Genomic DNA, 26,436 nt, shown 5'->3' on the forward strand with positions numbered 1-26,436 from the left:
GTAAGCTTGTCACAGCTTTAACATAGTGGTATCTTTTGTATATATTTCCTCTTTTTTAAAAGAAAAAAATTCATGGAAGTTTGTAAAATTTCTCCTTTCTGGTGAAACTAGGACTGTCTTTGTGTCCAATTCATTTTCTCATGGATAGTGTTTAGCATCTTGTACTGTATTTAGGCTCTTTCACGTGAACAGCTAAACTTTTGGAAGGGTTCATGCAGCTTCTTAAATGTCTTTTTATTTTAATGTGTTGTAGGGCTTTTGAAAAGTGCTGTCTTGATAGACCTGGAGAAAGAATGTCTTCCATTTTTCCACAGAACAGGTATAGTATGGGCTGCAGCTGTGTAAATTTTCACCATACTTTTTTGGAGAGAGTGCCTTTAGTGATGAGTGTAGTTCATTTGAAATGACCATATAGTCCTTGGTATCTATCTGCTAAAACTGCCCACATAGGCATCACTTTGTGTCCTTGTTTTGGTAACTTCCTCATGTGAATAGTTGTTAATTGCGAGTTGTCTACTTATATAGGCATGTACCACAGTTTACCTAGTTAAAGTGTTAGACATGTATATCATATAAGAATATACTGATTAGAATGACAAATTTATATTGGTTGGTAAGCTTCATTTAAAAAAAATCTGTTTCAACTGATGTGGGACTATGGAAATAAAAAGAACAAGTATTAAATTGGAAAGCAGTATTTGAAGTACTTCATAGCTTTTGTTGTTAAATCATTCAGTTGTGGATATTAAAGCTTGGTGTTCTTTTTGTTAGCTTGATCTTAAAAAAAACAAACAATTTTTCTATTTCTAATATCTATATTTTTACCAAAATTTTTTTTTCCTTACTTTGGATGTCTGAACAGAAGCAAGTGACTTTAATGGTAATATGAAATCAATTGTCACCAAGGTTTATATGGAAATCCAATTGGCTGAAAGTTAAAACCATTTTTCTAAAAACTGCCCAACTTCCAATTTAGTAGTCTGTAAGTAGTTTATTTTTTAAATTTATAGGGTTGTATAGTGTTTGTGAAAAAAGCTGAATTCTTAGTTATGAAGGGGAGACTTGATTTTTACAGAACAAGTATGGCACAAACAGTGGCAATGCAGACTTCCTTTTAACCACCCCATGGAAGTTCATCATGCATTACTTGAAATGAAACTGGTTCAGCATGGGAAAGTAACTTGTTCTCAGGCCAGTTCGACACTACAGACCTACGGTATAACTACGTCGCTCAGGGGTGTGGATTTTTCACACCATGTAGGCAGCATTATGTTGAAGGGAGAGCTTTTCCTGTGATTAACTATGCTGATGGGAGAAACTCTCCCTTTGACATAGTAGCGTCTTCACAAAAGCACTACAGTGGCACAGCTGCAGCTCTGTATGTGCAGACAAACCTTCAATGACCATTCAAACCTTCATATATGAGGTAGAATTACATGGACAACTATACTATCGTAACCATCGCTTCCTAGAAACAAGCAAGGAATTATTTGTCCTTAGGAAAAGACTGTAATGAATCCTGTGACATCGGTGCATAGACAGGGGCTACAGTGTAAACTACCAGTGAATATGAAATGAGTTAGCTCACTAGGGACCCTTGTGAGTTGGCAAAGTGATGCCAGAAAATATATCTGCACAGAGGGCAAACATCAACAGAAGGAAGGGACTCTAAACAAAATCAGGTGCAGTGGAAGAACAGGATAGTTGCCTCATAGTTTCAAAGATCTTGTTAATCAAATGATTTAGTTTCCATCATAGGAAGAGATGTTATAAAGGGTTCATGTGTTATAGATCAGTATATATGCAAATGTATGTATATAATTAATATAAAGAATAAATATGGGCCACAGCTGGTTGTGTTAATAAATTTGTGGAACCAATAAAGTTGTTGTGAACTGCAAATGGCTTCTATAGTACACACCTTGTAACAGACACGACTGGAGATTCTAACCAAACTTCCAGTTGTGTAGATAATTCTAGTGGGCAGCTTGTTTATATTATGTAACTGGGTCATTATAAGCCGCCACTTTACTGACAAATACATTCATTGTTTCAGTTTGGACATGGTGTTCAGGAATCCTTATGTTTCTGTCTCTTGCATTTTTAAAACTAGTAAGTAGACTAATTTATCAGGAAGAGGCTAGTTCTTCTGCTCCTTCAGTGTAATCTATTATGCAACTCTTGTCCATTTCATTCTTTATCTAACAGTTCAGATGGAGAAATGGAGGGTTTATCTCATATCATTATATACAACCACGTGTCATCTTTTGTTGATATGTTCTGGCATGATTCTTGTTCAGGTCCTATTAATCCAGAAGCTTGGTTGCCATATTAGGCCAGCAGTGTTTGTAATGAAAGTTGTTGGTAAAAAATTTTTCACATATAAGTAAGTGTGAGGGGAAGAGAAATGTGTAAAATCAGAGCTTTGAATTGTTTAATTTTGGTGACAGGGCAGTTGTTCGGCAACCAGTCTCAGTTGTTTCGTTCAATAGCTGAAAGACTTACAAATAAAATATTTCCTTGACAAATGAAACTTAATCTGCCATTTCTACTGATAACCAGCTTTGTTTATATGCAGCTCGCCTGATATGGTACTAAGAAGGGGTTCAAACAATGGACTTGTTCACACAGATTGTTTCCTTCCATTTGCTGCAACTATTAGAACCCTAGATCTATAAATCAAGTCTGCCCCAAAGTCTAGTTTGATATAGAGATTACTTCCTCTTGTGTTCAGTAACGAAGCACACACCATGCCACCTACCGAGTTACATTATGTTTTTATACCACAAATAAAGAGCCACGTGTATTACTTGGGCATATTAAAGTACTTTTGTATAGTTTAGGCTATCAAAATATTGTGCAAACAACCTGACATTCCAAATACTTAAATAGCTGAGTAGGATAGATGTTTGTGAAATGTATTGTGGATTCTCTAGATTTCAAGGGATTTTATTTGATCTGTTAAAACCGTTCATGACTGTTTTTTTATTTTATTTGTGAAAAGGAAACTAGACACAATGAACACTCTTTGTCTGAGATGAGCTCTTGGGTAACATATGTATACCTTTCTGAAAAAGCACCTGAGCTTAAAGTTCATTTTTGAACAGATGATCCTCTTGCTGAGACAGAATGTTGTTCTGCAGTCACAACTAATTATAACAACTATGTCCTTGCTTAAAAGTATCAGGAATGCTGACTTCTGAACATGGATGTTCCATTGAAGTATTTCAAGCAGCAAGTCACTGCGGTACCTCAGAACCTTTTTTATAAATGACTTTTGACCCCATATTATCTGCATAAAACACAAGTGAGGGATCTAAATGTAGGATATGTATGTAGCTTATAAATTTTACCCCCCTTTAAAGACTGCAGCTTTTAGGATAAAAACATTTTTTTTTTTTTTTTAGACAAATAGCTTAAAAGATTTTTATGGCACTAATAAAGATCCAAAGAAATAATCAGGATTTTAATCTACCAATAAATATAACTTCTGTTTTTGTATTAAAATAAGGCTTTAACCTTTATCAATGTTGCTCTCTCTAAATGCCGTCTCCCAAGGGCTTATAATGAAAGCAAAATTCACAGTACCATTTAACCTGCTGGAAACATTATTGATTTTACACTGCTCTTAAATGAAAAGTGGAAATGAATTTCTCTTAAAGATGACCAGGAAGTCTGATCATGTTGTCAGGTAGCCAAAATTGATTTATGGTATATGAAGTTGAGTGTTTTATGGTGTACAAATTATATAGTTCTGCTCAGTTAACAGAATCTTCTTAGTTTTAGTTTATCTAGTTGAAATTCTTAGATCCTCATCTTCTGTGAAGTTAAGAGGGCTCTTACAAGCCAATCTAGTACAATAACACCTATAAATTGACAATGGGTACTTGTCAGTTTTACTACTATTTGTTTAAGACATTGTTTCAAGTACATGTATTGGGTAAAGTTAGGTGTACTTGAAATTTCTGTGTGTAAACGAATCTTTATTCTGCACTTCACAAGCTGTTCATTGTTCTCTTCCATTTGAGAGAATAAGGGCATGTCTTCACTAGCAACGTTAACGTGGCTGTGTAGTCGCGGCACCAGCGCTTTGGCAAAACCCACCTCCACAAGGGGAATATCTACCAGCTCTGGTGCACTGACTACACTGGCACTTTACAGCACTGAAACTTGCAGTGCTCGGCGGGTGTTTTTTCCACACTCCTGAGCGTGAAAGTTGCAGCGCTGTAAGGTGCCACTGTAGACAAGCCCTTAATATAAGGACACTTGCCACTCAATATCTATGAGCCAAATAGTGAAAAAGGAACTTTCTCATTTTAAATCTTTCCCTTTAGATGGTGTATACATCCCAAAATGCTGTGCAAAGCATGGACCAGTGTCTTAACAGGCTCTTTTGGTGCATTCCAGTACTGAGAGATGGGAAAAGATAAGACCCGTTTGAAATGGTTTGAACACCACGGTCTCAGACTCCAATATGAGTTTTGTTCCTCTTTGCATCACAATGTGCTATGCAAAGGGAGGAGATGATCTTTCCATTACTCCTATTCTCTTCAGCTGTTTTAAAATATTTAAAATAAAATGCTTTCCCAAATGATATCCTTCAACAATTCATAACAACCTGGCCTTTGTAGACAAGTTCTTAGTATGTTATCCCTTGTAGTCTTTGTATTCTCCTGGAAAAATGGGAATGGATATGGTCATTTTTCTCAAAGATGCACAAGAACCCCCAAAGCCTCAACCTTCTGTTGTTAGATCTCAGGAACACAGCACCTCTTAGTTTTGCAGTCTGATTATTGAGCGCTCAGAGCAGGAAAGCAGACGATATCTACCCCCAACGTTTTTTCCTAAAATCATGTGTATTGAAGACAGAAATCTAACAAAATTCTGTTGACACTTGCTTCCTTCCAACTGATTCTCGCTTCCCTAAAATTGAGAATGCTAAAGCACTTCTAACAGGAAAGCAGCTTTCTTGGTGCTTAGGTTGGTTGTTATAAAGGACCTCTTTGCCTTTAATTACCTTTTTTTTCTAACTTTCATTATGGTTTTAAATGCCGCTTGCTTACTGTATCTGTAGCAAATGTTTCACACGGAATACAAAATTGGTAAAATTTCAAATATATATTGCATGTTATCATGGCACATACCAAATAAAATACTATTGATTGGTACATGTTCTGCACTTCTAGTGCATAAAACATGGGACAGCCATATCAGAACGGTTTAGAAGAAAATATCTAGAAATGTCCTAAAATCAGTTAAATGCTAAGGGATCTCTAGGGTATGCATTTGCAGTAATAATCCATTATAAGTGTTTCCTATGGCTGTGCTCTGCCACTTGGTAGTATTTGATGTGTTTGGGACAGAAAGATTGCTCTAATTTAAAATAATATAACTAGCAAAACTTATAATTTGTTTTTTTTCTCTCTCACAAGGCTACATTAAGCTTGTGAAAACATGTCAAAAATAGAACACGTATTTGGGAATTCTTTTTGTTCCTTTCCCTGATATTCTATGTGGACACACATAGTGGTTTTGTCATTTATTTATTAGCAGTGGAGTGAGCAAGGGCTAAGATCTCAAAACTCCTGAAAGTTTATTTTGTGGGGTTTTGGTCTGGTTTTGCCACTGGGTTGCTTCTTAGCTTTGGGTAAAAATGAGCACGATTCTTATTTACCGTACGGAGTGAATTAATGTTTATAAGGAAGCTTGAATGTGGAGAGTATTAATAAGAGCTAGCAAATGAGTGGTACTCATACCTGGAAAGTAAATTACTTATGACTGAGCAGCTTTTACTTGTCTTTTACTACACGTGCATGCTTTTTAAGGTGATAATCTCAGACTGTTCTTTTGGCTAAACTTTGTTCCTTTTCTGTGTTTCCTCTTGCTTGTAACGATGCACGTAGGTAGAGGCTTTCTGTATGCATGATCGTTCAGGCAGAAAACAAACTTCTCACTGAAATAACAACATGACAGACATTTGTCACATTTCTCTATTTTGCCTGGAAACTAATTATGAGTAATTGCTGTTTAAAAAATAGCACCTGTAATGTAAAGATGGTTATGGAGCACAGAATAAGTGCTTATCAGTGCAATGTAACATCTGTCGTCTTTCTTTTTTCTTGTTAGTATGGTGTGTGTTTAGGAGCAAGTAAGAAGTATTTTTAATAGAGTTTCTACTAATGCTTTTCCCAGTTTTGAATTCCTTATTACTTAGGCACACCTTCCAGAGCTTTCATAGAAATGGTTGCTGGATTGAGAGGTAGGCTATCTAGGATAGTTTTTCTTCCTGCAGAAAGTCTGTCCAAAGTGTGTTAACCTCTTTTATCTTTATCATGGCAAAGTGTGTGTTCCTTTATTTACAAAGCAAAAAAAAAAAAAAAAAAGAGCTGAATGTGGATAGAGTATTGATGTTCTGGTTCCGAATTACTTACACTTTTACCCTTGGCTGATATTCAGAATGGTTGCTTGATGTAGGCTTAAGTTAATGCTTTAGTTGCAGTCATAAAGTGTAATAACCTGTGCCGTAAACTGGGACTTAAACAGTTTTTCTGGTGGGTAAATGTTAAATGTTAGGAAGGTACCCATTGTTATCTCTAGATATTTTTAAAACTGTCTGACAGGATGGGGTCTGAAGTTAAAAAAAACACCACCAATTATTTTAGGTAATCTTATTTTACTTTTATGGGTTGTAAGAAAAGTAACTAAAGTTCTGATGATCAGAGACAGTAGTATGAGAATAGTGACATCTTGAAAGTGAATAATTTTATCTTGTTTAGTACTGAAATACTTAGATGGATTTTTTTTCTCTCGTATGCAGATTCAGTGTTCCAGAGTGTGTTAGATGTTCTCATTCACCAGAGTTTATCAAAAGCTGAGAGACAATATTGTTTGGCAGTCTCTGTAGCAAGAAAGGAAGCATCTTTTGTTATTGACATCCTTTCTCTTAGCTCCGCTCTTGCTTTTTGCCAGCTGCTCATTGTCTGTACTTGCTTGTGTAGTAATCACAAGGGATTTCATGAGCTCTTATCAGCTAGTTGCCACAGCACATCATTTCCTCATGTCATCTTTACTCCCTGTTTTTTTTTTTAAAAACCAATCTGGTGGGCAGTGTGTGAACACTGTTTCTTTATGACATTGTGTACAGAACAGTACTGTTCAAATCAACTCCCTCAAACATTTTATGGTAAAGGTCTTATTTCTGGCACTTATTCTGCAGTCTCTTCACCTTTTTAGGAAGAACACGTATTGCAAAAGCTTGAAAATCCACTGCTTATAATCCCTATCCCAGCAGCCAGGAGACTGGGGGAAGTGGCCAAGCGTATCAGTGAGGTGGCCAAGTGATTGACTGTGTCTAAAATCTTTTTTTATTAGCTATCCTCAGTTATTCCCCCAATCTCATCATTATTAGCAGCTACAAAAAATGGAATACCCAAGCAGAGTCCAAGAACAGCACCCTGGTAGAAGCTTCAGCAAACCTTCTCGGCAGTTAAGGTGATGTCAGGATAGGGTTCTCCAGAGCAGTGGCTCTCATCCTTTCCAGATTACTGTACCCTTTTCAGGAGTCTCATTTGTCTTGCGTACCCCCAAGTTTCACCTCACTTAAAAACTACTTGCTTACAAAATCAGACATAAAAATGTCACAGCACAGTATTAGTGAAATATTGTTTTTGTTCTCATTTGACCACATAATTATAAAATAAATCAGTTGGAACATAAGTATTGTACTTACATTTCAGTATATAGAACAGTATAAACAAATCACTGTCTGTATAAAATTTTAGTTTGTACTGAGTTCGCTAGTCCTTTTTATGTAGCATGTTGTAAAACTAGGCAAATATCTAGATGAGTTGATGTACCCTCTGGAAAACCTGTGCATCCCTGATTGAGAACCACTGCTCCAGAGTATTGCCCTTGGAACTTGCTGGTTACTCATATCCCTCAATTTGTCTGTATCCTACCTTTTGGTGAGTAGAATTAGTTTGTCTGTCTGTAGTCTAGTAAACTTTTTAGCTATTAAGCAAATAAGGTTTGTACATGTTTTTTACCTACGCCATATCTACACTAAACTGCATACTGTATAAAGCTAACTTGGAAAGCTTTGCATTCAAGTCCCATTCAACCAATCAATGTCAGGAAATCCAAAGTTACGGGAGATGGAGAGGAGTACCTTGCATCTCATGGAAACCACCCTGGCCTCCCCTGACCTAGCACTGATAGTGTGAAAGGAGTCATACAAAATTGTCTTTCAGGTAGAAGAATGGTAGTTGTGATGTGGGACTTCAGTGGTTGTGTTTTTTTTTTTAAAATTAGATAAAGGGTGGAAATAATCACTCTTCCTATTTAATATCTGAATTGTATTCAGCTCTGCCTTCCTCTTCCTTCCCACCAAAAGACCCAAAACAAAATATAGTGGCTAACTACTTGCTATTTTTTGTTTTTTGTTTTAAACAGGACTAAATTAGAAGAATCGTCCCTTTTGCTTTATAAGTGACATCTATTCAATCAGGTGTTGTCTTCCAAGAAATAATACAGTTGGTCAGTTGCTTCTTGTAGACATTGACATTTATTTATAGAAAGGTTTTCTGAAGACTTGTGTCAAATGACGTCAATGGCCAGTTTGTTCTCTTTTACTAGCCCAGCTGTAAAGCGTTTATTGGGCTGGAAACAAGGAGATGAAGAAGAAAAATGGGCGGAAAAGGCAGTTGATGCTTTAGTAAAAAAGTTGAAAAAGAAAAAGGGTGCTATGGAAGAATTAGAAAAAGCCTTGAGCAGTCCTGGACAACCCAGCAAGTGTGTTACTATTCCTCGTTCTTTAGATGGGAGACTTCAAGTTTCTCACAGAAAAGGCCTGCCCCATGTTATATACTGTCGTGTCTGGCGTTGGCCTGATCTACAGAGTCATCATGAGTTGAAGCCTTTGGATATTTGTGAATTTCCATTTGGATCTAAACAGAAGGAAGTTTGTATTAATCCATACCACTACAAAAGGGTGGAGAGCCCAGGTAAGTTTGAGCATCTCTGTCTATAAAACTGAACAAATTGCCCATAGACAGTGTTGCTTTGCCAATTAAATTGTCAGGGGTAGGGGTGGGGTGGGGTGGAATATAACATTCTGGTTAGAATAGATGCAGTTTTCCAGGTAAAAACCTCACAGTAAACTGTAGCTGTATAGCATATGATCTATGGAGGGGATTTCTAAATCCTAGTTCCGATAGTTAATAACAAAATTGTCATTGACTTTGTCACCAGCATTCGGCTCTAAATACAAAAGTAGTCAACTGAAGACTTCGTATTCTTTGAGAAATTTAGCTATAAACCTCAGAATTCTTATTAGGTCAGGTTTATTTTAAATCACTGGGTGTTCTATCAGTCACAGTGGGCATGAGACAGGAAGAAGAGATGTGGAGAGACTGTGGTGCTCCCCAGTCAAGTTCTAGACAACTGGTGATTGGGGGAGGGCAGACTAGGAATGATAGATACAGCCATGTTCCTTGTACAATGTTCCCAAAGGTAAGCATGGTGGTATGTAAAAGCATGTGTCCCTGGGAGACATTGGGGAAAGTAGAGTTGTAGCTAGGAAAGGGAAAAGGCAGTCTTGTAATTTCTGGGAGGTATGTTTAGCAGGGGTATCTGCTTTCCACTAGAGTGGGCATAAGAAGATTTAATGCAAGGTTAAAATGGAGAATTTGCACACATGAGTCAGGAAGTTGTAATTTGCTGTTCTTACCTGCACCATTTCTGAGATAGTGTTGTGAGAAGGTGTATATTTGAAAGCGTCTGTACGCAATCCAAAATAACATGTATCAGATGTGTGCTTAGATTGCTAATGCTGTTGTGGAAACATTGACTTTTGAATTTCCTTACATTAATACATTGAACTCTAAACTCAGGTATCTTTTTTGCACTTAATTGTATGTTAGGAGGACACTAATCCTTTAAAATCATTAGTACTTTCCACTTAGTATGCACACACTATACAAAAGGCTCACTAAACTGGTAACAAACAACTATTTTTCATGCTGTTAAGTATAAATTAAGTCTGGCAAGAAACAGAGCAGAAGTGTAAAATAGTTTTACAAAGTATATATTTTTTTAAAAATCCACAAATTTGTAAGAAGCACTTAAATCTTGTAACCCCTTGTTCTTACTTCTGAGCTGGTAATGGGAATTTTTGTGTGTGTGGTTAGTGAATAGTTAGTGCATTATTTTATGCTGTTTGTTCTAGCTATATTTTTAATAATTTTGTTTTGTCTGATTTGTTTTGTTTTTTTTTAGTTCTACCTCCAGTGTTAGTGCCTAGACATAGTGAATTCAATCCACAGCACAGCCTTCTAGTTCAGTTCAGGAACTTAAGCCACAATGAACCGCACATGCCACAAAATGCTACATTTCCAGATTCTTTCCAGCAACCCAACAGCACTCCATTTTCCATTTCACCAAACAGCCCCTACCCACCTTCTCCAGTGAGCAGCACTTACCCGAGTTCCCCTGCCAGTTCTGGACCATCTAGTCCATTTCAGCTACCAGGTGAGAACAGTCTGTATGCGAACTCTGCTGAGAAATTAGAACATGCTTGTATAGCAATACCAAAAGCTATTGCAATTCCATTTTGCCTCTCTGCTTGTTTCTGGTATCAGTTGATATTGTCTTATTGTCAACCAATTCTAGTACTATGTTAATCATTCATTACTACTTTTCCTTGGTCTTTGATATGGGTCTGAAAGAGCTCTTGTGAATTATTTGTTATGGATTTTATTTTCCAAATAGCCACATGTCAGAGGGTAGGATATGGAAAAATGGGGATACTAAATGAATTCAGTGTTTTTAAATATGAGGTGCAAAGCAGAGAGGAAATATCTTAATATGTAACAGTCCTCTTTTAAAACAGAAGGAATTTGACATGAACAAATTCTGAGTTCACAGAGGGCATAGCTTATATTAAACATCATCCAGTAGTACAGAATGGTAGTTTCTTATGAGACCTCAAATACTGCAGCAATGAGTTGTGCTGAAGAGTATTGACTTGGAACTCTTAATAAATGCATGCATCTAAGCATGAGTATATACTCATCACTCTAACCAAGCACCTGATAACATTTAAGTGTGGCCTAGCTGAGTGAGCAAAGCAGGGCCTTATGCTCCACTTGATGGCATCTGTCAGTCTTCATTTATAGTTTTAACTTGTGCATTTTTTTCCTTATTTGAAGCTGATACTCCACCTCCTGCATATATGCCCCCTGAAGATCAGATGGGGCAGGATAATTCACAGTCTATGGACACAAGCAACACTATGATTCCTCAAATTATGCCAAATATATCCAGCAGAGGTAAGAGAGTATGGTATATAAGTAATTTTTGGTTGGCTTATTTAATGCTGAGAGCCAGATTCAGTGGTGACTTAATTGGAGTAATTTATGTGCTGTTAAGTAGATATAACTTGCAAATGAAAACTGAAGAAGTCCAGGGTTGTACCAGGAGGAGCAGCCACCAGGAAGAGAATGCAAGATGAAACAACCTAGTTCATTTTTACACCGTTTTGTTGTTTGACTTATTTTTAAACCAGTTAGAAGAAAACAACAAAAACCTTATTTTTGAATTGAGCTTCTTTTAATAACTAGGGGTCTGATTATTTTTTTTTCAGAATTGTTCAGACCCTATCTTTTACCTTTGATTGCACATGGAGTTGTGCTTGCTCGGCATCCCTGAAGATCAGGCCTCAAAACGTCAATTATAAATAAGTTTATACAGAAAATCTTTCTCTTGTTTGTTTGTTTTGCAGCACTTATTGTATAATTTTCCCCTTTGTTTGCATGAGTCTCTTACATAAGCCTAAGCCAAGAGGGAAAGGCACCAAAATAAGAAAATGATTGTGAAATAAAACTTTCAGAGTAACTTGGGGCAGGTGTAGTACCTGAAGGTGCTCTTACCTTTTTTTTTAAACTGACTAGGTTTCAACAAATTGGTAGTGGCCTTTTTAACCATATCATACTGCCTTTCAAGTCTGAGCATAAGATACAGATGTGAGATTGCGGGAGCAATTTTTTTACTGCTATGTGAAAAGAATTGTTAAATGCTTCTAAATTGAAATACAGATTGACCTATTTTAATTTCATTTTATTATAGATGTTCAACCTGTTGCTTATGAAGAGCCAAAGCACTGGTGTTCAATTGTGTACTATGAATTAAACAATCGCGTTGGAGAGGCTTTTCACGCATCTTCTACCAGTGTTTTAGTGGATGGATTTACAGATCCTTCTAACAATAAAAACAGGTTCTGCTTAGGTTTGCTGTCCAATGTTAATCGCAACTCAACTATTGAGAACACTAGGCGACATATTGGAAAAGGTAATTCATAAGTGTACTTTATGCCTCCTTTATGATTAATAGCAATGGGTTGACAAGCAAAGACTTCATTGAAAACAGGCATATTGTAATGTGCAAAAATTGAAATTACATATGGTGGTTGCAGTGGCACATAATAAGCCCGGAGAAAAGGTTTATTTAAACATATACAAATATGTATAAATCACAATTTGTGATACACGTTGAAGAATGCTGATCACAGAATCCATCCAACTAACCTAAATGATGTACAATATAAAAATCCCCTTCTTCTAGAGTAGATAGAAAACTGTTAGCAAACAAGCCTGCTGTGACTATATTGTATTCAATGCCAGCACTTCAGCACAGTTGTAGGTCTTGGGAGTATCTGTCAAGTTCCATATATACAACTATCGTTTTAGATTTTTTCCTCAGAAAAAGTTCTTGCTGCTGCTTAATAATATTTCAGAGTTTTTTGTTCTCAGTTTATATGGGGTATTTGAGTGCTGTCTAGTATGTTTTAAATATTCTGCATAGGTTGAAAGTAAAACTAAAATAATGCTAGAAGGATCTGTTTTGTCGGAGTGAATCCAAGATGGGTGAGGGATGGGGGTAGTCCTGGATTTGACAGGTCTTGCAGGATCTTGCAGCTTTCCCTTGGGTCTGCCGTACTTTTCAGCTGATAGCACTATTTGGACACACAATTTTCACACAGATGAAGCCTGCTCAATCTCTTAAAGTATTTTAGTGAATTTTTAAAATGTCCCTTCATGTGCCTTTCCTAATTCATGTCTTGAGAAGAGAACCCTTTTCTTACTGCCCTGCTTTATAAAGATCCCTTTAGTACTTAAAATTGTTTAGATTATTCTCAAAATTGCATTACCATTGGTCAAACTGAAACAGTTGAATAGTGCCTTAGAAAAGCCAAAGATACTATAATAAGGAGTATAACCTTTTTCTTTTGGGCTACTTCTGATGTGGACTAATGGAACCATCAATAGATTAGAAATGGAGACAATATTACAGAGCTTTGCTAATGACTGTGTTACTCCTGAGGGCATTCTGTGCCAAAACATTTACAAGTTCTGCAAATGTTATTTGTCAAATAAATGTGGATGCTCCTGCAGGGCATTGGAGAGCACAGGCCACTGAATGCACAGAAGTGGGACTCTGAAGGCGGGGGTCTGACTTGGTGCAGAATTCCCCCAGGAGTACTAGGTAGATAGGCTTGCATAGATTAAAACTTACAGTGAAAATCTTGTAATCTTAGTAATGGAATTTTAACTCTGGGATAAGTGTACAATCACTGTTCCTGGGGCTGTTGCATTTTCTAGGATGATTTCTGTTAACTTCACAAGGGATTTTACCTACTTATTAAATTTACCCTGAATATCTCTCCTTTCTTGCCCTCACTATAACAAGACAGCCACCAAAAATGCCAGACTTCTCACATTTTTGTAAAAGCACTGCCAAGGGTCACTTTTGAAATTTCAGAATTAAATAGCTTAAAAGTTATTTCTTCATCTTGAGTTTTATTTTCCCCAGGAGAAGCAGACATTTCTGCCGCACCTCTGTTCTCCAACTCAACACAGCCTACCTCTCCAATTCAACTCCTCTGAGATCCCCAATCAATCCTGGGAAGGCCAACTGAGTAGTGTGGCAGGAAAGAAGCAGAATAGAACAGAATTACATGGGAGAGAGGCCTGACCCCAAATCCACTGTGAGCCACTTGCAGTTGATCAGCTGACCAAGCAATCTGCTTCCAAGTTCCTTTTCCCCAAACTTCATCCCACCCCAGACTCCAAGTGGACCTGATGAGTTCACCAATAGCTGTCAGTCTGAAAGATCGGTTCAGGTCTTCCTTTATTATATGCAGTGTTGTAGCTGTGTCCGTCTCAGGATACTAAAGCGACAAGATGGGTGAGGTAATATATTTTATTGGACCAACTTCTGTTGGTGAGAGCGACAAGCTTTTGTCCCAGTCATAGGGAAGAAAGGAAGGGGGAGAGGGAAATCAGCTGGGAGGTGGAGGGGGTGGTTAGAGGGTTATAGATTGTTGTAATAAGCCATAAATCCAGTCTCTCTTCAGTCAATGATTTTTAGTGTCTAGCAAAGCTATTAATTTAAGCTCCCAGGTTCATCTTTTGAAAGTGTGCAGGTTTCCTTTGAGGATTAGGGCTGATAGGTCAGATGCAGAATGATTGCTTTGTGAAAAATATTCACCCACAGAAGCTGTGGTGTTTCTTCTCTTTTATCATTTTCCTATGTGAGCTCATTCGAGAGTGTAGTGATTGTTTATCTGGTTTCACTCACACAGTTGCTATTGGGACATTTAGCACACTGAGGTACACCACATATTGTGATAGGTGTGTAGGACCCATGGATCTTGAAAGGTGTGGGGGAGGGGGGAGAAATGCATCTGTTGTTCTGGGAGAGTAGTGCTGCTTTAAGCTCGACACTAGGCATTCTGTCCTATAATTGATGAGAGAAGGCCATCTAGTGGCTGATATAAAATGAAGTAGTTTGAAATGAAAAAGTGTGTTGAACTGCTTATGTGCATATGACTTGAAAAATTGGGAAAATATCTTTTCAGGAAAGTTCTTCAAATGGAAGTCTGACTCAAGGGAGTTTTTTGTAGTAATATAGCTTGATTATAACTTGAAACAATTTTTAATCTGATTTTTCCTTTTGTTTTTAAGGAGTTCATCTCTACTATGTTGGTGGAGAAGTCTATGCTGAGTGCTTAAGTGACAGCAGCATATTTGTACAGAGCAGGAACTGCAACTACCATCATGGCTTTCACCCTACAACTGTGTGCAAGATTCCCAGTGGCTGCAGCCTTAAAATTTTTAACAATCAGGAGTTTGCTCAGCTTTTAGCTCAGTCTGTCAACCATGGATTTGAGGCCGTGTATGAGCTCACCAAAATGTGCACCATTCGAATGAGTTTTGTAAAGGTAAATAAATTCTTTATCTAAGCATTTAAATTTACTGTGGAATGAGAGAGGTTCAAGCAAAGTATTCAGATTGGCATTGATACTATACTGCAGAAAGTTATTTGCAATGTAACATTTTTACATTTTAATCTGATACCTTGTGTTGCAGTATCATTGCTGTTTTAGGTGTGATACTTGCCAGGTGAGTGTGTTGGCCATAGTAGTTTAGTAGGTCCCCTGTTCCATCTAGTCCAGTTAAATCAGGGGTCTCAAACTCATTTTACCTTAGGGCCAGTGCCAGCCCTCAAATCCTTCCAGAAGGCCAATCATGTCACTGAAAGAAAGAAAGAAAATGTTTATATTGTATTTTTTATTTCAAATTTCTTAGAAATAATAAAACTGTCATACAACTTTATACAATTCTTTGCCTGCCAGAGAGTTTTTTAGTGTTTGCCAGACACCTGGCAATGCTTCAGTTCTGTAAGTTTGTTGATGTTTGGCCTCAGTGGCTGAGCAGTTGAAACCTTCAGGATTGCAGCAAGGTGTGCATCAGATAGCTGTGTTCAGTATTTTGACTTGTTTATATTAATTGTGGAAAAAAGTGACGCTGCCTCCATGGCTGACTCTCTGCCTGGCAACTAGTCATGGTATCTCTGGCCCTCTCCCCCAAGCCAATGGGAGCTGTGAGAGGGCGGCGCCTGCAGCAGACATTGCTGGCAGCGTGGTGGCATGCGTCTCTCCTCCACAGGCCACAGTGGGGTTGTTCTCAGGCCGCAGATGGCCCACGGTATGGGACTTTGAGACCCCTGAGTTAAATGCTTCCGTTCTTAGATCCAAAGCATGCTATAACTCTTGTAAACTTCCATTTCTAAAGGAGACTTGTAGTGTGCACTCACACTTCAATTGAATGATGGAGCAAGAATAAAGTGACCTGCTGGACCACTAACATGGCTGTGATCCATATGGTAAAACTGAACGAATAACATATATAACAATTTGACTCCTCCTTGTACCTTCCTCAATTCCTCTTCCCCAAAAAAGTTTTAGTTCTTACACAAATGAATGTCATCAATCTCTTGGGCCTTCAGTATACTTTTTTGTAGAATGAAGGGAGACTTATTTTTTACTTGTATGCAGCCAAATTGTATTCTCAATGTGCCTTTAAAAAAAAAAAGAATTCCGCAATATCTGTAGTTTTCAAAACACCTGATTTTCTATTAGTGAGTGGTCTGACTTTCTTTTACTGTAGTAAAAGAGATGAATTGTGCCACTAAGCTCTTCTGTATCTGGTCTTTGAAAGGATGTTCAATATTGGGTATTCATGGTTGAAACAAAATGTATTTTGAACATTTGTATAGCCCCATAGTAGTGCATGGCTCGTTACAGAAATAGAATAAGACACAGATGTGTTGGGTTATAGTTCTCAGTCTGCACAGTTAAAGAAAGGAAATGTGTCTAGAGATCACTAAGGCGGTCAGTGGAGGAAGAATTTTTGAAAAGTGGGTTTTATAGGAGGGAGAGGGGGTGTGATGAGTAATTAATAAACACAGTTGACTTAACACGTTTGTAAAGTAATTTATTTTGTTAAAGTGCCATGGAGCAATGATGCTGTTAGGTTTTATTGCTTGTGGAGGCCACTCTTCCAACCCGTCTGTGTAGTTCTTGCACAGTATCCTGTGGAGTGTTTCTGTACTCACCGAGAACTGACTTTTTAAAAATACACTTGGTGTTAATCATGGTAAAAAAGCATCCGTTTTTTGTTTTGTTTTTTTCCGATACTCTGAAGTAAAAGGCATGGATCTAATTTACTCCTGGAATTCTTTTTTTTTTACAAAGAACTCTTCTGAGCCTCTAGAGTTAATTCATCAATTTTTAAGGCCAGAAGGGACCATTGATCACCTAGTCTGACCACCTGCGTTGCACAAGCCATAGGACTTCCCTGAATTAATACAAGCGTCAAGTCCAATAACTTGTGGAATTGCAGCCTCTATCACTTGGAATCCATCAATGATCTTACACAATGTTAGTGTTAGCACTTTTTCTGTTAGGTACTTGTTTTATGGTAACCCCTAGGGGCCCCAAATTAGATTGGAACCCTATCATGTTGTGTACTCTACAAACTCATACTGAGAGAGTCTTTTTCCCGAAGAGCTTAAACAAGGCAGACAGAAGTTAGGAGAAAGGAAGCATTATACCCATTTTATAAATGGAGAAATGAGACACAGGGATTAATCTTGGCTAAGGTTACACAAGAAGTCTGTGTTAGAATCCAGAGCTCCTGAATTGTAGTCCAGTGACAACCTCAACACCATCCTTCCTCTTTTTTTCCTTTTTCCTCTTCTTCCCCTTTAGATTACAATTGTTCTTGCTTATTTGGGGCCTCTAATAGCTTTAAATGTCCTACAGCCTAACTTTGTATTTCCTGTTGCTAAAATTAGTTTGGATTAAGAGTATACACCCATAATGTCAAAGGTATAACATATGTTCATTTTTATAGGGTTGGGGAGCGGAATATCACCGGCAAGATGTCACAAGCACCCCATGCTGGATAGAAATTCATCTTCATGGGCCCCTTCAGTGGCTGGATAAAGTACTTACACAAATGGGCTCACCACTGAATCCCATCTCTTCAGTTTCATAGTGCTGCGATATTACCTTCAACTCTACTTTTAGTGAACTTATTTTAATTCTAGAGAAACTTCCAGTGTGGATACTGTGAGTTAGATGGAGAACAGACATGGTTTAACTTTTTACCCCCTTTGTGACCAATTCCATTACATATTGTTGATTTATTTTTACATTTCAGTTTGTTCTTGTGATACTAAAGTGACAATTGAGCCCTATTGGGAGAAGGTGGGGGGCGAAGTCTCTTGAAAAACTTGCAACACTTTTTCCCCCCCCTCTTCATATGAAACTTAAACAGGTATATGTCTAACTGGAACATATTTTCTTCACTGTCACATAGGGACAAGAATTTTGAAGACAAATTTTAGGAGTAAATACAGATCATAGATTTTTAGTGTTAATAAAATTGTACATTCTGTTTGCTGAACATGTGCGGCTCCAGATTACAATCAGTATTTTATGTGTAGCTGTGTAACATCTTATGGAAGACTTCTGTCATAAAAAAAAGTTTCTCAATTTGAACAATGTGATTTAAATGTACACACTTCTTTTTTTAAAAGAGATTTTAATAGATATGGACGGTGTAAAGACATTTGCATTAACTTTTGGAAAGTGCAGTCACAAACCCATTATATATGTTGCAGAATATAAATTATTAGCCTTGTCCCATTCCAATTTTATAACATCGCTTTTAACAACCATTTTAAAGAGTAATTGATACAAGGTCAACTTTTCACACTGCTGTGGTCTAGTCAGTTCTTGTTTTGCCTTGATATATACACCCTTGCTGTTTTGGATGTAATTGCCAGCACCTGGCTTTTTAGGTATCCTTTTGTATTTTAGCATACACACCACTTTTTATAAATGGCAGTACTTGCATAGCAAAGGAGCTAAGTTCTCTAGCTGTCTGTTTTTTACCTATCCAGAATTGGCATGTTTTAGGCCTCTTAAACCACTTAGCAGTTGTTATGCAGTATTAGTGATACCCTATACTTCACTTCCAATACAGATTTGATTAATCTCTCTTTCTCTCCTACTGTTTGAAGACTGGCCTAGCAAATTGGTAATTGAGTGGAGAACCTTTTATTTCTAGATCAAATGCAGATGTGGCAGATAATTCTCAAAAATCATTATTGTAAAGACTTGCGTCTGTGTGAAATGGTGGTCTTCATCCTAATCCTGATGAATGGGTTTCTCCTCATGTCGTCTAGGCCTGCAGTTGGCATTCTTAGCAGAGAAGCTAGCAATTGAATGCAGATCGAGATTAAGTTGCCCTTTCTCCCACATAGGAAATCCTTCAGGGTCAGGGTTGATGCACACTGGTGTAAGGCTGTGAGAAAGCTCGTACTGCAGCTGCCTGCTGTATTTGTTGTCACTAATTGGAGGACTTCAGTGCCCAGGCTGTCAATACAAACACTAAATAAAAAAAGGGGGGAATCTATGGGTAATTCCTTTTCCTAAGAAAATGAGGGAAAGAAATGTATTGTGGAGAATACTAGGTGCAGTGAATTATGGCCTGACTCTTCTAATTCTAAAGTTCTTATGTGCAGAGCGCAAGGCCTGTTGTGTATAATACTATTCACCTTCCCCTTTCCCTATCGCAAACGCATGTTATTTACCCAGCCATATGAAATATTTGGGAGGTAGGCTGAAAACTCTAAAACTTGTGTACTTATTAAAGGATGCTTTGTAGTTAGCTACTGCAGTCCCAGGGTTTTGATCACTTAAGTTCTTCTTGTGTCCTTTTATTGAATGACAAAGTTTGTACTTAAATGTGGTAATCCCTGTATCACCGAGTACATAAGTAAATCATCTTTTTAAAGGAACAAAATTGTTTACATATCATGATAAATTCTGTTTCTTATGAAATGCCTTAAAGGAATAAAGCTAAACTGATCATGTTCACAGATCTATAATGCTGTCTTATACAGGAATAAGTATTTGTACTTGATTTTAAACACTTTCTCCAGCATTTTAAAATAAAACATGTTCAGGAAAAAGGGGAGTAACATTACTTTGTCACTTATCTTCTGGACCACTATTTATTTATTCCTTTGAACTACAGGCAACAATGGTTTCATTGAAAGAGCTACAAATTCAGCTGTTGCCCACAAGATCAGGCCTTCCATTGTCAAAATGAACATTTTCCTACACCCATATTTGAGTTCTCTTCATAAGTTTCTGAATCTTCATATATTTGACACTATGGTATCTTTCCTAGAATAATTTTTATGATTAATGGCATGACACATCAGGTTAAAAGAATAAAATCTCAGTTTCAGGGCCTCTACTAAAATTAAAAGATTTCACTGCATCCATGCTTGACTTTTTTTTTAATTGGCTTCATCTATGCTCATGTATATGCCTAGCTGAAGCTAAGTGAGTGATTCAGGAATGGGTGCATGGGTGTGCACGAACCAGAACTAGTGCTTAATATGGGCAGTCTGGCTACATGTGCATCAGTACTATAATCCTAGCAATACAGTAGAACCTCAAAGTTACAAAGTGACCGGTCAACCAGACACCTCATTTGGAACTGGAAGTACGCAGTCAGGCAGCAGCAGAGACGCACCAAAAAAAGCAAGTACAGTATAGTACATTGCATTAAACGTTAACCATAGGTTCAACCTTTCTAGTCTGGCACCCTCGTGACCTGACTGGTGCCGAACCATGGGAAGTCAATGCAGAGTGCCAGCGGGTCTCCATGGGTGCAGGAAGTAGGAGTGCAGGGGGTGCTACAGCACCCCCAGGCTTTGTGCCCAGTGTGGCCCCCTGCCTGGGGGCCCTGCTGCCACCCAGAGTCCTGGCTGATGGCACCCCACCTGGGGGCTCCAAAGCCAGCCCGGGGTCCCAGCCGTTGGCCCCAGGTCCTCCCACTCCCTCCTGGAGTTTGAATGCTGCAAATCAGCTGTTTGCTGCACTCTGGAGGCGCTGGGAGGGAGGAGGAGTTGGTAAATGTAGGGCTGCCAGCACACGGGGGTAGGGGGCCAAAGGGGGGTGCTTGGTGCTGGTGGATGCTCTGCACCCACCAATTTTTCCCCGTGTCTGGAGCACCCACAGAGTCGGCACCTATGCCGGACCACGGATGTTGCCGGACCAGAGAGTGCCTGATTAGAAAAGTTCAACCTGTACTTAAAAAAAGGGAAAGCAGCATTTTTCTTCATAGTAGAGTTTCAAACCTGGGTTAAGTCAGTGTTCAGTTGTAAACTTTTGAAAGAATAACCATAATGTTTTGTTCAGAGTTATGAACATTTCAGCGTTCGGAACAACCTCTGTTCCTGAGATGTTCATGTCTTAGTGCCTTGCTCCTACATTTTCTTTCGCAGAGGCAGGCTTGCTAAGTGCTGCGCTTGCAATTTTTAAGTGGTGCTTATCATAAATACTAGGACACTGCAAGAGCTTTCTAGTTTTGTGTGGTGCAGAGCCATGATATATTTAGTTCTGTTTAGTTTTATATGTGTCGGAGTATCACAGTTCACACATCTATGCAAGGATAGGCTGGCTGAGAACTGTTTGACACTAAATATGTTTAAATTCTATGATGGCAAAGATGGCGGCACTGATCACACTATACCTGTGAGTGCAGTTGCTGTTTGATTACATTGCTAACAGGTACAGAGAAACTGGATGGCTCAGGGTCTTGGAAATAGAAGATCAAACCTAGCCCTGTCGGACTCAATGTTACCATTGCATGAAAGCTATTTTGCCCTATGTAAAATAAAGTTACACTTCAATCTTTGTTTGGTGGGCATGTTTCTATATCTCACTAGCCACCAGCAATTAATTGTGAGCCTTGTTGGTAATACCAGCACAGAGCCTAAAGATAGAACAGGTATATACTGAACTACTGTTTTAGCCAGCTCATCAAGTTGTCATGGCATCACAGAAGTGAAAGTTTGGACAGAGGACTTTAGCCTTACAAGCTGTCAATCCAGAACTTTTCATGAGTATTAACTTCATTTAACTGTACATGAAGGGGCAACATTGGGTTATGAGAGATCCTGTGGAACCAATATGTAACTTTTTGGTATGACTGAACGGATAAAAATGGCTGGATAGTCAAAATAATTGAGCAGCTTACATGTTATGATTGGTATGGGATTTCTTAAAGGAAACCTTGGAATTCTTGATGTTTTGCCTGAAGCTATTGATTTTTTTCCCCACAGTATTACAATGTAAAAGTTGCACAGTATACCTGTCAGGCAAATACTCTTGTAGTCTAGGGGGGTTGAAAACCCATATAAAAATGTCAAGAATTTCCTAGCTTGAAATACTCTGAAAACTAATATTTTAGTTTCCCAAACAGTTGTTAGGTAGCAGTTTTCAATAAATAAAACCCATTTTAAAAATGTTTGCCTCAAAGAAAAGTTATTTTTTTTATTTTTTTTTTCTAGTCATGCAGTCTTTCCTTATGGAGGAAACCCATTTTGAATTCATACTGATAAAGCAAACCATTGTGTTACAATGTACTGCTGCCCATATTTGGCTAAACATGAAAAATCCCCTTTCAGAATGGCTCTTTCCTGTTTTGCTCTAAATATAATTCAGTGGATGCCTCCAGTACTTATAAATGTATGTCTATATAGGTATGTTTTTAAAAGTATAATTTGAATGTCCTACAAGGTATAATTATTCTTGTAATTGTCACTACTGGTGTGTTTAGTTATATAGGTATTGCTCCTTATTGAAGTGAGAATAGGGAATTTCATTCCAAAGGCAGTTTGCCTGGAACATTTGAGGCTATAATGTAAGGTTCTTGAAAAAAAATTTTTTTTAATTAAGCTTAATGTATTTGAGAATTCTTTTGTCAGCTGCATTGTGAGGTAAGTTGATTAAAACATATTAAGGTACATCACAATAACAATATTGGCTTATATGTACAATGTATTTTTATATCACTCAACATACGTGGGTAATGGATACCAGCAATTTGACAGCAGTTCGCCATATGTAAAATCTTAGCTGTAACACTTATTTAATAAGATTCTTCTGGCTAGTAATTTTTTGAACATACCCATGGCTAGCATAACCGCCTTAAGCAACCAAGCATCCTGCCTAAGCCTGTAGAACTTGAAACTAATGACTGACAGCTTCCTCATGCAAAGAAGAAAACTAAGAATATTCCTTTTGAAACTGTTTTCTTAAATGTTTCAGTAAAACTTAATGATCAGAGTAACTGCCTTCATTATGGTTTGACCTGTTTTAACAGACTTTTTTTTAAAGGGAGAGAGAAGTTAACATTCTTGTCCTAACTTCCACATTATCTTGGTAACTAGAGCAAAGAGTAATTAGAGTTTATGGTTTTAGGGTAACACTTGGAGTGGTGAGGGGAGGACAAGTTAAGGGAAAACTTGAAGCTTTTATAGAATATACACCAAATATACTTGAAACATAACCTTTTTTTGTGTTATTAATTTGGTTGTAGAGGAGACAGCTGGACTATAAAGGCCCTGAATGCTTCCTGTGAGCAATATTCAACAAATGCAAAGGGGTGGGGGATGGTGGGATAACTTGAATAAAGTCAAAGAAACAAATTTTCAAAATGTTTGATTTTTTTTTTAAAGCCAGTTTATACTAGAACCAAACTTTACCTAGAAATAAATGCTAATACGGGGAAATTGAATCTAGAATATATCTGAAACATGCGTCCTTCAGCACAGTGGTTTTCAACCTCTGGTCTGTGGACCCGTGGGGATCTACAGACGATGTCTAAGATTTCCAACAGGGTCTGTATCTCTATTTGAAATTTTTTAAGAGTCTGCAAATGAAAAAAGATTGAAAACCAGTGCTATAGCACAACATAGACTAATGAGTCTTTCATAGAGTAAAACCTGATTAGCATTTTCCTCTCTGAATTTATGCAGTTCCAATCATATTCAAGGATGCCCAATATTTTACAGGAAATAATAAATTGAGAACAGAGAAGATAATGTATAGAATTACATGCTATGCCAGTCCACATAAAAGCAACAGGAGGGACCAGTTCTTTAGTTAATACAAAGCTGAAACGGTGATGGCACTGCTTGATCTTGTGAATGCTTCCTGCTTAAGGACTTGCTATGGGCAGGTACCAACCTTCTGATAGTAATGCTGCCTATGATTTTCAAAGGTTTTCTCAATCGAAAAAAAATTATTGGAAAACAAATACAAAACCAAGTGGGTAGCTGTGAAAGTGTAAGCCCTGTTATAGAAAAAGGCTTGGGCATTTTTATGACCTTCCCACAGCTTTCAAACCTGATAATACAATAAAATGACATTTGCTCCTGTTTCTCTCAGCTATCAGAAGTCAGTATCTGATGTTACTATATACAAAGCCAATAACAGTGCAGTTTTCTCTTCAGAAATTTTGGAGGCGTAGACCTGGTGGAGAATTTTTTAACCAAATATGTTTGTTTGGAAAATTGCAGTGTTTCCCGGGAACATACTGTTTTTCAACAAAACGTGTCTGGATGCTTTCTCGGGTGCAAGATACAATTTTAGTCAAAATGAAACCCCCCTCATCCCAGAAGCGCCAGTAGCCCAGTAATTAATGCACTCCCTTGGGATGTACCCTTCCCTGTCTCAACCTGCGTCTCCCATGTCTGGTGAGTGCCCTAACTGCTGGGCTATTGGCTATTCCCATTTTTTGCAAAACTTTTTGGAACATCTTGGTTTTGCCCTGCTCTGGAATAAAAACAAAATGTTTAAAAATTTTCACCAACTAGAATTCTTGTTTTCTAGCAAGCCCTACCGAGGAGGCTATTAAAAGGCAGTTTGAACAACATCTTTTTTGGACAATGTACAGAAATATCAAACATCAGGGTTAAATTAAAAACAACTTTTAAAAATGTCCACCTGTAATAGAGTGTGGTCTTGCCATAGCTATAGCTGAGACTTGCTGTGACAGGATCCCTGCGGTGCAGCCTGGGATTGTGGGACCACAGTGCCCCATGAACTCTCTCCAGTTTGGGCTGTCTCACAATGCCTTGCTAGTGATCAGCAGGAAAACCCTCCCCGTGCTGTGATCACTCAGTGCACAACGGCATGGGGCGACCCCCATCTAGCTAAATTGCATGAATGCTCCCAGAGCCACTCATGAATCACACAGGGAAAAGCACCAGAGCCCAGTCCCTCTCCTCCCAGCACTGTACCCCAGGAATATAACATCTTGCACTGCTCAAGATGAGCACTGCAAATTTATGAATTGGTTCACCGCTTCGTCAATGGAAAGCGGACATACCCCAGCCTTTGCAAACCTGAGCAGATTTGCCACACACTTCAGGCAAACTCACTGGTAAAGATAAACAGTTAAGCAAATTTATTGATTACAAAAGATAGATTTTAAATGATAGGCAAAAAGCCAGATTAGTTACCAAAAGAAAATATAAGCATGCAGTCTAACCTCTCAACCCTATTAGACTAAGCAGTGTTCTTGCTTGCAGTATAGGGTGGGAGGCGGGGGGGGGGGGGCAGTAGAAAAGGTCCAGCATGAGCCCCCTCTGTTCTGTTTTATACCTGCAGTCCCATATCCTTGGAAAATACAAGTCCAGGCATGTCTGGTGAGCATTGCTGAGTCCCCAGGCAAGTTGAGCAATTCCCCTGGTGTGGCCTCATGCAGGTGAGTTATTGAATTGTAGCTCCCTTGTTGGACAATGGCTGGTGATGTCTGTTCAGCAGCACCCACCCAGGTGTCGGTGACCTCTCTTGTGATTGTCTCTGTAAAGCTAGTATTTGGGCACCTCCCAAACCCACAGCATATTTTAGTGAAAACCATATAACACACTCTTATTTCATATGCATTGATACACATATTTAGGTAGAAGAGTGACTTTCAGCCAATCATAACCTTTCCCCTGATACCTTACCAGGCATGATGCTTTATATGCAATATCACAATTATATAAAAATGAGGAATATGGGGGTTACAGGATGCTCCCCTGAGAGCACTTGCTTTTGTCCCACTTCCTCCTAAAATCCTCAAAGGTCATTTCCAACTTCACATTTTGCATGTGCAGCTGGTGAGTAGATTTCTTTGCCCAAATGCTTGTCATTTGTGAGAGACAGGAGTTTGGGGTGAGAGAAGAAGCAGTTGCTGGTTCATGTTTTTCACTTTCTTCTAATAACGTCTTCTCACCTTCTCCTCTCACCTCCTTCCAAAAAATGTCCTAGAAAGTTCAAATAAAATTTAATTAGATCCTACTGCACAGAACCATTTCTGACCCAGGGGCAGTTATTTTTTGCAAGTGAATAGCTAGCTTTCCAAAACAGCAATGTCAAAATGGCCTCTTGGGCTCTAGTGTACTTTAAAGGGTGTCAAACGAATGAAAACTTAAGCTTTCGTTTAAAAATAAAATAAAGCCTCTAGCCCTCTTCCTGGTGGAGACAGCAGTTAGATTAGAAACCTTGCGAAGTAATTTGTTGGAAGTCTTTATTTTTAAAGGATCAGAACCCATTTCCTCCATGGTAGTTGCTTTCTTGAATGATAAGCCATCACCATAACTTCAGAACTTTGGGTTACTTTTAAACTTAACCCTAACTTTAAAGCTTCAGAGATTCTGATATTAGTATTTGTAATA

At 38.1% G+C, this 26,436-nt stretch overlaps 1 protein-coding gene across 6 annotated transcripts in view; it reads left to right on the plus strand.

Moving 5' to 3' along the window:
* The window catches only part of SMAD5 (SMAD family member 5), a 38,506-nt gene extending 18,323 nt beyond the window's left edge, over positions 1–20,183 (plus strand). For 4 of the 6 annotated variants that reach the window (XM_045027911.1, XM_045027907.1, XM_045027908.1 and 1 more), the window contains exons 2-8: positions 254–319; positions 8,452–9,002; positions 10,276–10,527; positions 11,208–11,327; positions 12,124–12,345; positions 15,021–15,277; positions 17,754–20,183. In XM_045027911.1, the coding sequence (XP_044883846.1) occupies positions 8,600–9,002; positions 10,276–10,527; positions 11,208–11,327; positions 12,124–12,345; positions 15,021–15,277; positions 17,754–17,897 (1,398 nt within the window). In that variant the 5' untranslated portion in view covers positions 254–319; positions 8,452–8,599 and the 3' untranslated portion in view covers positions 17,898–20,183. The remainder of the gene's footprint in view (positions 1–253; positions 320–8,451; positions 9,003–10,275; positions 10,528–11,207; positions 11,328–12,123; positions 12,346–15,020; positions 15,278–17,753) is intronic. The other 2 variants (XM_045027913.1, XM_045027909.1) reach the window with 1 other exon arrangement.
* The last annotated feature ends 6,253 nt before the right edge of the window (positions 20,184–26,436 follow it).

The sequence above is a fragment of the Mauremys mutica genome, chromosome 8, assembly GCF_020497125.1.
Source record: "Mauremys mutica isolate MM-2020 ecotype Southern chromosome 8, ASM2049712v1, whole genome shotgun sequence".
Classification (NCBI taxonomy): domain Eukaryota; kingdom Metazoa; phylum Chordata; order Testudines; family Geoemydidae; genus Mauremys; species Mauremys mutica.